A 15,008-nucleotide genomic window follows, 5' to 3' on the forward strand; every position below is an offset into this window, starting at 1 on the left:
AAACAACTTTAGTTCCAAATGTTGTGAATTCAGATAAGTAATTTTGAAAGGTCTACTTTTTTTTGTTCTAATTAGTTATACATGACAGTAGAATGCATTTTGATACATCATACATAAATGGAGTTCAGCTTCTCATTCTTTTAGTTGTACATGATATAGAATCACTCTCAACAAACTTTGTAAAAGATCTCTAACCAGGGGAATCTGGATAGCATAAGCAAAGGACCTGAGCACTCTTCAAAGCTACCATCTTCAGAGGTAGTCCTCATATACAATCACTGCCATGAGAAAATAGCTTCTGTTGGGCAAACCTATGTCCAGGCAAATACTTGGTGCTCAGTGAAGCTCACATCAGGGACCAGGACAAAGTGTCTTTGCTCACAGGAACCCAGCCAGTTCTGTAAATGGTTAGCTCCTCCCTGACTTTTATCAGAGGGGAGAGTGTTCAGACCACGTGTGATGCCCTGTCCCCAGGGGGTCTACCCATCACCCCTCCAAACCTGTCCTGAGACAATGTGTTTAGCTTACCCAGGTACCGTGGCTCATCTCCCTCCTCACTCAGCTCATACTCCACCCGGAATCCAGACACAGTATCGGAAGCTGAGACCCATGAGACCACAACGCTGCTGGCAGTGATTTCAGTCACAGATTCAGACGTGGCCACTACCGGTGACAAAGGTGTCATCTCTCCTGTCACAGTGTTGCCTAGAGTGCCACAGAAAGGGGGAGAGCAGTCCTTGAGTTTTCTAGAATGTTCACCCTTCTTGTCTGAAGAATACTGTAATTTAAAAAATGTAGGTGCCATTCACAGAAGGAATTGAACTGAGAATGAAGCAGGTCCTGCAGGGAGCCCGAGTCTGGGATACCCAGATGTAGACACGAGGATGCTAGGTACGTACTGGTCCCTTTGGGAGTGCTGCTGCTGGTGGTGGTGAAGTCAAAGCATGTCACTTCTCTGTGGCCATACTGCTGAATACTGATGACCTGCCCCTCATATATCACTCCTGGGGTCAGGCCTTTAATGACGAAGGAGTTTAAGTGACCAGGAATGGTAGCTTCTTTCCAACGGCCCACAGAAATTTTCTGAAAATTTAAATGAAATTTAAAAAAAGAAAAAATCACACAAGAGTTTGCAAGGATGCACATTCAGAGATGAGGGTGAGCAATCTTCAAAGACAAATGAGGAGATTTTCAGCTCCACTCTAGAGGACGATTGTGGAAAACTGAATTCAGAACAGGGGCTAGTAGTAAAGTTTGTTGATGTTAATAATTGTATTATAAGTATTATTTATTGGGAGTTTATAGCTCTGTGCTGTTTTGCTTGTTTTCTCCCACTGATCTTCACCTCCCTGCATCCTACTCAGTAGTGTTGGTATTACTGCTCTCATTTTAGAGGTGGAAAAACCAAGAATTATGTGACATGCTGGAGGTTATGAATTTGCAAGCACTGAACACCTTTGCTTTGGTCAGAGCAATTACTTAATATTGGTGAATACAATTATGATATCCTAAATTTTCATCTTGCCCACTTTTTTTCCACTTTTACAATAAGCAGAGATAGCTTCCTTTCTAAAATGGAAAATATGTTCTATCATCTTTTAAGTTGATGGGATACAATTTAAGTTTCTTGCCCTGCAGAAGTGTCCAAAGGCACCATACTCTTTTTGTGATTCAGATTCTGGGGACAGCACAAACAAGATTCAACTGGTCTGGTTTTGTGACTCATTCTTGGATACAAACTATCCCATCAAAAGTGGTCAGCCAACTTTGGGCAAGACTATAGAAGAATGTAATTTCAGTTTATTTAATCTTTTGCTCCTGGTTTACATTTTCACATCCTGTTCAACTTCATTAATATGTCATAGATCACAAAGCTCAATGCAATAGAATGTGTGGAAAAGAAACACCCTAACTGCAAACAAGACGAAATCCTTTTAAATATAAATATTCAAAGTAGTATGAGTATCAAAATACATTTTGTATCCCCAGTGATTTTTCTTTTTAATTGCCCAATCAACCAGTTCACAGATTTAATTCAAATGCTCAAGTGCCCATTTACATTTTGGGGATAAATGAAAGTGATCCTAGTATCCTTTGAATTTAAATTTTAACTTAAATACACTGTGAAAAATTTTGAAATTAGTCATTAAAATTAGCTCCAAATTGGTAGTAAACTTGTATTCAATGTGAGCTTTTAAAATTAGGTATCAGAAGAAAAGATTAGAAAATATACTCATAAGGAAACAATCGAAAAGTTTTCATTTTAATAGTCATTTTCTCCTGTATTTAAAGTACTGTTCCTCAAATCATGTTATGAACTTAAAAGTTGTACTGGGGTAGGTTTGAGAGGGTAAGAAAAACTAAAGCTTAATGGACATTATCTTCCTTGGTATGGTTTCTTCAGTTTCTAGATGTTTAGAAAATCACAGGGCTCATTCTTTAAATAAACCAACTATCATCCCTCATCTGCACCTTCCTCTCATCATCTCTTTCTCTTCTATCTAAATAACCTTAGGAGATAAAATTAATGCTTGAAACAATGAATCAGGCTGGAGATGTGGTTCAGTGGTAGAGCACTTGCCTGGCATGCAGGATGCCTGGGGTTTGATCCTCAGTACCACACACAAAACAAACCAAAAAACAAAAATATGGTTTAAAAAGTGGATCAAAAAAGAAAGGAATTAATTTACAGGACGGATCCCAATAAGTTCTTCCTTTAATAGAGTTGAAAGACATGCAAAAAAATTAGATTATCTTCCCACATTGGGCAAGATTAAGTTTATGCTATCATTTCTAATTCCTTGCAAAGATCATTTGCAACATAAATTTCTAAATTCTAAATACAAAAAAAAAAAACAGTCAATTTGATTGACCACATATTCTTACTAAGAAAACATACTGACAGTTAATCAGATCTGTTGACTCAAAAGCTAGAAACAAACAAAAGAAACATATCAGAATTTGGTGAGGTCGGGATACTCAATGTTCAGGGTTTCTGGATGGATTCTCACAGGTCTCCACCTGAGAATGTACTTGGTGATGTGAGATGGTTCTGGTGCATTCCAATGGATGGGGTGAGAGTTGGGCTGACTGGGGGTCTCAGTGATAATTACTTGGACAGGACCACATGTACCTAAAAATTTTAAAAGTTGAGATTTGGTTATATAGAGTATTCACTCCAATTTAAAATTTAATGTTGATGGATGTCATCATTAAAAATGGATTGCTTATCAGCTAATATTACTATAATAAAAATGATCTGGGCTTGGTTAAGCCTTTCACCTCCTGACACTGGAAATCAATCTAACAAATTCTTTCTTAGATGATTATTATTGTTCTTCAAATGAGAAACACAAATGTTTATAATTAACATTTTTTTAAAAATCTCTTTAATCTGTTTTCTTCTTTATTTTCAAAGGAAAATTGTGAAACAATTGTGAAATTGCTTTAACACAGACAATGTAATTCAGAATACAAACTTCATTTACTGATTATATTGTTTCCTTTAAAGAAAATTCTAATTTGTGAAAGTTTCATTACCAAAGACTCTGCTATCTGAGAAGAAAACAACATTCCAAAGGCCATATGACATGACGTAAAACAAACACATTTCTAAATGGTGCCGAATCTTAGGCAAATAGACAAAGGTAATAATTAAATACCCAGTTTTATTTCTCATCAGCCTAAGCATTCTGTCAGTTTGGAAAAAGAAATCTAGCTTTATTTCTATTCAAAAAGTATACTCTAAAATCACACCACTGGCCAAATTATTAAAAGATCAAAATTTTTTTTCAAAAGGAGTTAACAACTAAAATGACATTATGAAGTACATAATAAATTCAATGTTTCCACATCTTGGCATGTGTGACTGTTATGGACTTGGTTCTTTTGTTTAAGGAAAAGGAAAAATAAGGAAAGAAAATCAATTTATTAATACAATAGACTCCACTTAGGATAAAACAAAACAGTCCTGAAATATTTAGGTTTATAGAACAGAAAACTATCTTTCTCTTAAACTCTGTATTCTCTATAATGTCAGCCAATGTTCAATTTTCTAGAAATAAAAAAAAAAGTTCTTTCTAATAAATAACCTTTCCAAGAATTTTGTATGTTTAATAAAGCACTTCACCAGATTATTAACAGATTTAAGTTTCCTGAAAGGTCTCAGGGAAAAGTATATTTATTTTCGAATATATAGAAACTTATTTATAAATATATTTAGTATCTTAGCCATTAAATTATCTTTGAAAACAAAGTATTCTCTAGCAGAATAATTATCTAACTTGTAAATCTAGGTATACTTAAAAGTCCTAGAATAATACACTGACTCTCATGCGGGTAAAAATTCAAAGTTGGTTGGAAATCCAAATATTCTTTGAATCTTAATTTCATTGAGGGTACATATTTCCAGGCCACATGGCTATCAAAGTTCATGTATAAAATTCATAGTTTTCCATTCTAAAGTGACATATATTTCACAGAACATGCAGGATGTTTGCTTTAATCAATTGGCAAAAGTTACATGACCCTCTTTGAAACATGTTTTCAGTAGTTATTTTTCCCAGTGAGAACAGAGTTTGGTTGGGACATAAAATGGAAGGAACTGTGAAGGCATAACCCAGGGCTACTAATGTGCTCCAAACCCTTGAACTTAATTCACCCAACTCAAACTTCTTGGCTTCCAAAGCCTCATCTTTCTAAGTTTATAACAAAAATTTGCAAGGCTGTTGGGAGTGCGTGCCTTAACTGTGTACACATGCTCTTTCTCCTCCTCGCTTTTTTGAAGACATTTAAAAAATTTGTCCTTTTTATTTTTTTTTTAATTTTTATTTTTGAGAGAGAGAGAGAATTTTTTAATATTTATTTTCTAGTTTTCAGCGGACACAACATCTTTGTTTGTATGTGGTGCTGAGGATCGAACCCGGGCCGCACGCATGCCAGGAGAGCACACTACCGCTTGAGCCACATCCCCAGCCCTGTCCTTTTTAGATATACATGATATAGAGTGTATTTTGACAAATTATATACATATGGAGTATAACTTATTCTAATTCAATTCTGGTTTTTGAGGTTGTTCAGGATATGGAGTTTCACTGGTGGTATTCATATATGAACATAGAAAAGTTATGTCCAATTCATTCTGCTGTCTTTCCTATTCCCATTCCCACTCCCTTCCCTTCATTCCTCTTTGTCTAATCCCTTGCTTTAAAGAATATTTTCACTAAGGGAAATAACTGGTGCTAGGATGCTAGGAGATGCAAAATAAACCTTTGTTATGATTTCTAATTCTAGTGGTAGGATACTAAACTTCTATAGAATTCTTATGAATGAACAATCACATATTAAAAGGATGAATTTTTACAATTAAGATACATTCATGATTTCAGAATTTTTTTAACTTTTATATAGCATCAATTACCACAACCAAGAATATTGGTCACCATTGTGGAAAATTCAGCAAAAAGCTATTTTTAGATCACATCTGTAATTTTACCATTGTTCTTAATGTTTAAGAAACCAAATGATCCTCTGTTTGCAGTGACCAGTTACATATTTTATAAGGGACTTTATTCTGTTATAAGAAAATTTATTGTCACCAAACTCAAATCCCAACATTAATGAAAAGCCACAAGTCACAGAATCTAAGGAGTGTTGTCTAGCCACCTGTTATACTCAAGTGTGATTCACAGACCAGAGTTGGCATCATTGGCCGGTTTGAAAAGCTAGCTCCTCAACCCCATGCTGGACCTCCAGAATCAGCACCTGGATTTTCACCAGGTTATTTGTGTGGCACATTGATCATTGAGAAGCACTGCTCTTCCCACCTGATGAAGTAACTCCTTCTCCATCTACTGGTTCATTAAACTCAAGTTCTAGATAAAGATACTTGTTTTTTTTACATTTTCTACCATCATTTACGAGTTGAAGGTGTTGAACACATGTGTTGGTTCATTTCACAGTGCAGCCATCGAGCTCCATTCCACCTTTCAACACAGAGGTCACTGAGACCACCATTGTGATCACATGGATCCCTGTTCCAAGGATTGGGTTTAAGGTAAACTGCAAATGTTCCTAAATTCTTGCAATGCAGGCTTGATAGAGCCATCCTATTTTTGCATGCAGTAGATAGAAGTGGTTCAGGAGAGGAGACCTGGGTGTTGTCACCTGCCTCTGTTCACACCTGGAGGATCCCCTTGCTTACCTTGTTCAGTTGCTGCAAGGATGGACTGAGGGTGTGTGTGTGCTTTGCAAAGGAGAAAACATTAGCATGGACCTGTTAGTTGTTGCTCTTTTTATTTTCTCTATCCTTTCCCCCAGGGAACTACATTTAAGAAAAATGTAGGAGAACTCCATTTGATATGTTGTTCTAAATGGGTGCCAAGCAGTTCACAAAAGCCAATTTGGGGAGGACAATTAAACTTGGAGTCATTTAAAAATCACACTTTCATCCAATCAGTTTCCTTTTGACTTGTTCAAAGCCCCATCGGTAAATCTCTTTAATAGAGTTTAAGATTGAGGTCTCCCCTGTAGATATCTGGATTCATGTTCTTTAAAGTAATGATATTAGGGAAATGATGAATACAAATGAATATGCTTGAAAGAATTACTTTTGTTGTTTATGTAGAGAATGGAGGAAGAAATAATTCATCAAGACTGGAAATTAAGACTAAACCCCCAGGATTGTTTTAAAAATAAGCCAGAGGTCATTTCCTTTTTGAGTATGTAATGGCCATATTGATGATTAGGCCTCTTATTGAGACTCCTTTTTGAAGTGTGCCAACGTACCTTGTGGATTTCCTTTAATGGCATCAATCTAACCTTCAGATGCTGTGTAGCATATGAAGGATTTTTCTGAGGTCTAACACCATTTCATAACACCATAACTATGGGCACATTTATTTTAATTCTTCTTTTGGAACATATCCTGCAGCTGGAACTATGAACATAATGTCTTCAACAGGAGGGTTTGTGTGTGTGTGTGTGTATGTGCGTGTGTGTGTGTGTGTGTGTGTGTGTGTGTTTTAATAAGAGGTACTACAGAGGCTGGTGCCCTGAAATGGCAACTGAAAAGTGAACTAGATGTAAATAACTCATTTAATAGAGTGCCTAGGGAATTTCCTCTCACACAAAAGAAAATAGAAGTGAACTATATCATGTGGCCCAAAGCCCCCTGTTTATACCAGAAGGTCCTTTATCAAGCAAATCAGCATTTTTAATAGAAGGTTCCAGGCATTTCTCTGGAACCTTCCATCACAAACTACCTTAGTGCCATTTGGAAGATACCTTAGTGCTATTTGGACGATACCTCTTCCACCCTGGGTCCAATCTAGGGAATTTCCAGCTGAGGTTGGAAATAGAGCTACGGCACGTCCCCAGTGCCTCCCCAGTGAAAGTACATTGTGTGTTTCTGAGGAGCCATGATATATAAAGTCTAACCACAACCTCTCAACATGTATCTAGATTATAATTTAACTATTATTTAACCAGAAATGCTTGTCCTTTGTGTTTATGTGCTCTCCTCCCTCTAGCTGGGTGTGCGACCAAGCCAGGGAGGTGAGGCCCCACGAGAAGTGACTTCAGACTCAGGAAGCATTGTCCTGTCTGGCTTGACTCCAGGAGTGGAATATGATTACAGCGTCCAAGTCCTGAGAGATGGGAAAGAAATCGAACAGCCGATTGTCAACAGAGTGGTGACACGTAGGGAGAGTTCTTGTGTTTTTTTCTTTTCTTTTAGCTTTTCAAACTGTTCTACTTTTAAAAATCTGTCAATAGCACTATTTATAAGAATAGTATGGGGGGAAAATCTTATCCCGACCTACTATTTAGAAATTTGGAAGAGCGGATCCAACCCATGCCAGGTATTTTGGGGCATAAGATATGTTCTTTCCATGTCAAGAGTATTTGCAAGCTGGAAAGTTGGAAATAATTCCATTAGTAGTACAAAATAATCGTGCACCATGTTTTCATACTATGACTTCTATAATTTCACCAATTCTGGAAGGAAGGCAGGGAGGGATAAAGGGAAAAGAAAGAAGGGGAAGAAACATTCCTCTGGCCAAGTCCTTTGTGTGAGCTCTCATTTTTAATTTAACATTTTCTTTTTGCATAGCACTGTCTCCACTGACCAACTTGCACCTGGAGGCCAACCCTGATACTGGCGAGCTTACTGTGTCCTGGGAGAGGATCACCACCCCAGGTAGGACTGGGACCAGTTGGAGGGTTTCCAAAACCAAGATTTTATACTAAACCAAAGTTTCAGCTAATGTTGGTTGCATCCATACCTGTTATACTTAACTTGAGGAATATATCTAGTTTATTACTTAACTCGTACTTATTTTACTGTTAAAATTTTTGTAAGAAGTAGCTGGGTGCAGTGGCACATGCCTGCAATCCCAGTGACTTAGGAGGCTGAGGCAGGAGGATGGTGAGTTCAAAGCCAGCTTCAGCAACTTGGTGAGGCCCTTAGCAATTCAATAATACCCTGTCTCTAAAATAAAATGTAATATTAAAAAAAAATAAAGAGGCTGGGATATAGCTCAATTGATAGAGTGCTTGCCTCACATGCATAAGGCCCTGGGTTCAATCCCAAGGATTTCAAATAAAAAAATAAAATAAAGGCTGCAGATGTGGCTCAGGGGTACATTGCCCCTAATTGCCCCTAGGTTCAATCCCTGGTACAAAAATAAAAACCTGTAAGAAGTATTTTTTGCACACCTCTACTGCTATGTGGGTATAAAACTGAGGTAATTATCTCTAAGTCTGATCAGTTTATACAATCACACAAGGTAAAAGTAGCTCAAAATATCCTTTCTAATCTCCCTCTGAAGTCTAGAATGATTTTGGTGTTTTTTTGTTTGTTTGTTTGTTTTTAAATATATGAACACATAGTTTAAGCCAAAGCTACCCAGTTTCCAACTGAGTTACTCTGGTTTTGAAACTTTCTGCTGGGGAGTTTCATGCTGGCTGGCAGCTAGTCATTAATCTCCAGTCTCAATGGCCTCATCAGATGATCACAAGCCAATACAATGACCTAAATATTTTTTCCCATCCAGCTGGATTTCCTTGTATAACACTTTAGTGTTCACCTTGTTCCTAATGATAAAATAGACCCTTGTTTCCTTGTCCTTTGGAAAGTTTAACATCATCACTCTTCCACCTCTTATCTTCGGGTCCTGAAGATCTCTAGTTGTCACCATCTACTTGAATCTCTCCCTTCTCTCCCTCAATTCTTTTACTGCCCAATTTCCATGATTCCTGAAGTCTTAAATAATTTATAGACTTTTTCTAGAATGAATGGCATCACCTTGGTTTCTCTTCCTGAAAATCCCATAGGTCGAGAGAGTGTTTTGTACCATGCAGGTAAAATGGGATGGCCCTCAACAGTCCTACTGAGACTTGATCATTAAGAGAAAGCTGGGGAGAGTGGTAGGAGGAGAGGAATTTGGTCATCATTTCCCCTTTTTCCAAGATTTCCTTTCTTTTCTGTTGTTACTGAAAGGTAGCTTTATTTTTTGTAGTTGACCCACAAAATTTGTACCTATTTTGGGTGTACAGTAAAATAATTTAATACATAGATACAGTCTGTAATGATCAAATAAGCTTCTCCATCTCCTCTTATTATTTCTGTGTGTTGGGCATCTTCAGTCTCTTCTAGTTAGTTCAAAATATATTATAAATCATTATAGACTATAGTCACCCTGCTGGGCTGTAGAACGCTAAAACGAATCCCTCCTATCTACCTGTATTCTGGCACCATTTTCTTACCTACCTACCTTTTTATTTTTCTTCCTTCCCTCCTTGTTTCTTCCTTCCTGCCTTTTTTCTTTCTGTTTTTGGTAACAGGAATTAAGCCCGGGGTGCTTAACCACTGAGCCACATCATCAGCCCCCTTTTTAAAAAATTTTTATCTTGAGACAGGGTCTCACTAAGCTGCTTAGGGCTTCATTTAATTGCTGAGGCTGGCCTCAAACTTAAGATCCTCCAGCCTCCCAAACTGGCTGTCACTGTGCCCGGCCCATTATCTAACCTTTCTGTATCTCCCTTCCTTGCTACTCTTCCTAGTCTTTAGTGATCTCCATTCTACTCTCTTCTTCTATAAGATCAACATTATAATTTCCACAAATGAATGAGAATACACAGTTTTGTCTTTCTGTTCTGAGCTTATTTTATTTAACACAAGATTTTCTTGACTGTACTCAAACTCTTGGTCAACCTCAAAGGGTTGAATAGCAGTAGAATCCTTAATAAACATTCAATCTCCTTCGTCAGTTCACCATGGAGTCTTGTTTAATCCTCTGTGGGTCATCAATGCTCTGTGGTAACTTCCTCCTTTCTGTTCTTTCCAGGTATCACTGGCTATAGAATCACCACCACCCCTACAAGCGGACAGCAGGGTAATGCTTTGGAAGAAATGGTTCGTGCGGATCAGAGTTCTTGCACTTTTGAAAATCTGAGTCCCGGCCTGGAATACAATGTCAGTGTTTACACTGTCAAAGATGACAAGGAAAGTGTCCCTATCTCTGATACCATCATCCCAGGTAATAAAAAAATAAGCTGTTCTCCTCAGAGTGGCAGTTTCAATAAGAAGGGATTAGAATCTTAATCCCCAGATGGCTGAGTGTGTCAAGTGTGTTTGGGATTTAATGCCAACCTCCCAACCGCACTTTCCAAAACTACGCAGTCAAAATGACTGTTTGGACAAAGGCTTGCTGATAACACTACTTCACTGTCTATGCTTCACTGGGATGCTCTTTGTTGCTATGAGTATGTAATGGAGTGGCAACCGTGGCATGAACTCTCTACTGTTTGCTCACGTGGAAATTATTAAAATGTCATGTGTCTGTACTCAGTACTGACGGCCTAAAAGTAATATGGTAAATGCATCCCATCGGGACATCTGTGCCTGATTTTACAGTCAGTTTCTGCTTTTAGCAGCCATCTATAAAATATTTTTTTGTCTCCATGTGTGAGCACAGATATAATGTATGGTTGACAATATCCAGTTCCTTATCTTGCAACTTCAAAGTCTTTTTTAAAATTGGAGGAGGGAAAAGAGGATGAAGAAGGAAATCAAGGCCACACCCACAGGGCATTCCTTCTTATGAATTGAAAGAAAAGACCTATCTAGGGATACATTCATTGTTTGTCCAAAATTGGATGATGACAGAATGAAATTACTGCACAGACTGTTTCCCCTTTGGCACTGTTTGGTATGTGTTTACTAATGCTAATTAAATAACTTTGATTATGAATTAAAAGATTGGCAGTGGCCTTGGACGCAAGCCTGTCTGTCCTTGGCCCGAATGTGCTTTTTTGGGAAAGACACTTTTCACACCGTACATCCATAATGCATTAGTATTATCACCATGATGTTGACATGAGTTTTGTATGAGGCAAAAACCAATTCATCAGCCAGTTTTTTAAAACCTTCATGCAAGCTTTGATTTTCCTACTGAGACAGCTTGAGATTTTTTTTTTTAAATCATTGCTGATACTTAATGTGGATATTGTGTCTGGGTTCATGGTTTTGACATCCTAAACTGGCCTATGATTTTTAGGAATCTGAGAAGTCAAACTTTACTGTTTAGAAGTCAAACTTTACTGTTTCCAAATGCAAGAAAATCCCTAAAAGAATATTGTAACCTGTTTTATTTTCCCAGGAAAGCAAACTATTCATGATACTTAGGACATTTTTTCAGATCATTTGAAATAGATTGCATATTACCATCATTGCTTTACCATTCTATCAGTTTGACTATAGATAACCTGATATACACTGCTTTATTTTTTCCTCTTTTTTTTTTTGCTTCTCTTTTCCTGTTGCCCCCTCTTCGCTTTGTAACTAAATAGAGGTGCCCCAACTCACTGACCTAAGCTTTGTTGATATAACCGATTCAAGCATCGGCCTGAGGTGGACCCCGCTAAACTCTTCCACCATTATTGGGTACCGCATCACAGTAGTTGCAGCAGGAGAAGGGATCCCTATTTTTGAAGATTTTGTGGACTCCTCAGTAGGATACTACACAGTTACAGTGCTGGAACCCGGCATTGACTATGACATCAGCGTTATCACTCTCATTAATGGCAGAGAAGTGCCCCTACTACACTGACACAGCAAACGGGTGAATTTTAAAAACTTCTGTGTTTGACACATGGATGGTGTTGCATGCTGCCAACAGCCACTCTGGTTAAATATGAATGTTTCAAGGGAGAAGCCAGAAATTGGCCACAGAGATGAAGACGGGAGGGATTGAGCCTAAGGAATCTAAAGCATATGCCTGACTAATTGAAGTCGTATGCAAAGAGTCTTAAGTGCACTTTCATTTAAACTGCAAGTATGCATAAAACTAGAGGAATCTAGATGTCGGATCTAGTAAATACAAACCAGCAGAGGTGAGTTAAATTTGTAGACCTAGCATTTTTTAAAAAATTCCTAACATAAATACCAAATTTTAGGATGAACACCAGTTCATGCTGAAAGGTACTTCCAGAATATGCCATTACACTCTTCCTTCTACCTCTGGATAAACTCCACCATGTTCCTTTTTTGTAGCTGACTAAAAAGCCATCAAAATTTACAGTAGAACGGAAGGGGTTGTTTTGATGTACAAGAAAAATAAACTTCAGCATATGCTAGATTTTGTTGCTATCATAAGGTAAAGGAACTCCTTTTTAACCACAGTCTGGGAACCAGCATGCAACATCTTAAAGGTTCTCTGCCCTGCATTGGAAGAAACATGCTGAGAACCAATTTGCATGAACCCTTCTCACTTGTAAGTAGAATTCACGGAATGAAATTGTGGCTATGCCATTAGATCATAGATATTTCATGTCTGGGGGACATTTAGGACCTTCTTGTCTTTTGTCTGTGTGCATGTGTGTTTGTTTTTTTTGGAACATACCCGCTATGTTTCTTTTTGCTCTGTGGCAACTTAAGCCTCTTTGGCCTGGGATAAAAGAATCTTAAGTGGTATTCATCATGTATGTAAAAATCAACCTATTTAAAAGTAGATTAAAATGATTCTTTAGAACACATCGATGATGGCAGAAAGGTTAAAGGGGCCTAACATTACTGAATGTAGTGTTTGATTTTTTAACAGTAGTCTACCATGACTTAGATTAGATTTAGATTAGACTATTTGCATGATTATGACTCTGTTTCCTTTAGGCATGAAATATTGATTTTTTTACCTTTTCAGTGGATTTGTGAGCTTTGACTTTAAAAATCATATTAATATAATCTTCCTTTTTATTTGAAACCAGCTGTTCCTCCTCCCATGGACCTGAGATTCACCAATGTTGGTCCAGACACTATGCATGTCACCTGGGCACCCCCTTCATCTATTGAGCTGAGCAACCTGTTGATGCGCTACTCACCTGTGAAAAACGAGGACGATGTTGCAGAGTTGTCGATTTCTCCATCAGACAGTGCAGTGGTCTTAACAAGTAAGCAGTCGGGTACATCTGTTGAATAAACACTAGCCTGGAGCAGATGTATTAATTCTCAAAGAGAATTAACGCAGAAGATCTGCAGACGAGCTCCAAACTAAAGTCTTCTGTAAATTCTGAAAGACGTAATACTTATTGCTATCTCAATATACTGTTGATATCTACAACTTTAGTGGAAAACCCTAAAAGTAATGTTCCAAGACTTCAAACACATTCTGCTTTCAACTAAACACATAAAATAAGTGAATTTCAAGAGAAATTATTTGACTAAATCTAAGTGTTTAGAAGAGAAAAAAAAATGAAGATTGAAAATAGTGTCCCCATATCTGTTGTGTTGTCATTTTTTCTTGTTAAAGTATCAGCAGATAATCTACTTATCATTTGAAAACTTAAAAACAGTGACTGATTGCTTGGGATAGATCAGGATATTGTGAGGACAGAAGTTTAATTTGTACTTCAAAAAGCATCTGTTGGCAGGATTTCTCAGAAGGCTGAGGTCCTAGAAAACAACTGACATTAAACAAGTTATGGAAATTGTCTCTTTCTAGTCCCTGCCATTTTGAAACAGAATATTTTTTAAAGAAAATAAGAGTAGGCTGCAATGAGGTGCTGTGTTTCACATAAACATTTCTTATTATATTTCACTATTGTGGTACAATGTGTGAGAACATCAAAGATTCCACATAAGCAGAAATGGCTTACATTTAGGGACATTCCTCAATGATGGTCTGAAAACATCCTCTTCCTTTCCAACATGTTCTAGAAAGCAAAACACAAAGAAAGGCAGCTATGTGTGACCATGATCTTGATTTCTTACTTGCTGGCTGGTGAAAGAGAACATCCTTATATTTGCATGATAGCGTCCACAGCACTATTTTTGTTGTAGAGCATTCTGGAACCATTGGTGACCTCATCACCTGATATACACTAAACCCTGCATTGCATGTTGGTTCCTGATCAACCAATACCTATTACATGTTCATGTGTTCTAAGACCTTCTGGTCCTAATGCTATGACCTCAAGGTAGCCATTTCCCCCTTAGAGAATTATTATTATCCTGTTTTAAAGATGAAACAACTGAGGTCCCCAGTTGTTAAGTTACATTGCCTCTGGCAACTAGGAAGGAAGATGTGAAGTTCCAGCATTTAGCCCTCCCTTCTGGTCCTTTTCCAAACCTTGCAGGACCCTCTGCAGAAAGACTGAAGAGTCAACAGTATATAGGGGAATGAGGGTATAGTGAGCAGAAGTTCAAAGGTTGGAAAGCTTCCTCTGTACCCTTTGGCTATATCAAAATGGGAGAAAGGGTTACTCATGGATGTAGGCTAAACTTTTAAAATATATTAATATGGCTCAATTGATTGTTATCCCTTTATCACGTTACCCTTTTCCAATAAAGCTTCATTATTAAGACCATTGGTCCTGACCTGGGTCAATCACTGAATGATCCTGGGCAAGTCATTTAAAAATGATCATTTCTGTTTGCCTCAGCTTTCTTCTTTGTAAAGTGGGGGGCGGTTGTCACCAACCAAACGTCCAGTGGTACTGGTTATATTTTTTTA

The 15,008-nt window shown here is 37.6% G+C and overlaps 1 protein-coding gene across 1 annotated transcript in view; it reads left to right on the forward strand.

The window, feature by feature from the left end:
• Nucleotides 1-884: 884 nt before the first annotated feature.
• The window catches only part of LOC143387605 (fibronectin-like), a 36,264-nt gene continuing 22,140 nt past the window's right edge, over nt 885-15,008 (forward strand). Inside the window, 8 exon segments of the mRNA XM_076841909.2 lie at nt 885-891; nt 5,961-6,055; nt 7,530-7,698; nt 8,111-8,197; nt 10,347-10,538; nt 11,851-12,084; nt 12,087-12,122; nt 13,264-13,446. Coding sequence (XP_076698024.2) covers nt 885-891; nt 5,961-6,055; nt 7,530-7,698; nt 8,111-8,197; nt 10,347-10,538; nt 11,851-12,084; nt 12,087-12,122; nt 13,264-13,446 — 1,003 coding nt within the window.

The sequence above is a fragment of the Callospermophilus lateralis genome, unplaced genomic scaffold (genome assembly GCF_048772815.1).
Source record: "Callospermophilus lateralis isolate mCalLat2 unplaced genomic scaffold, mCalLat2.hap1 Scaffold_1600, whole genome shotgun sequence".
Classification (NCBI taxonomy): Eukaryota; Metazoa; Chordata; class Mammalia; order Rodentia; family Sciuridae; genus Callospermophilus; species Callospermophilus lateralis.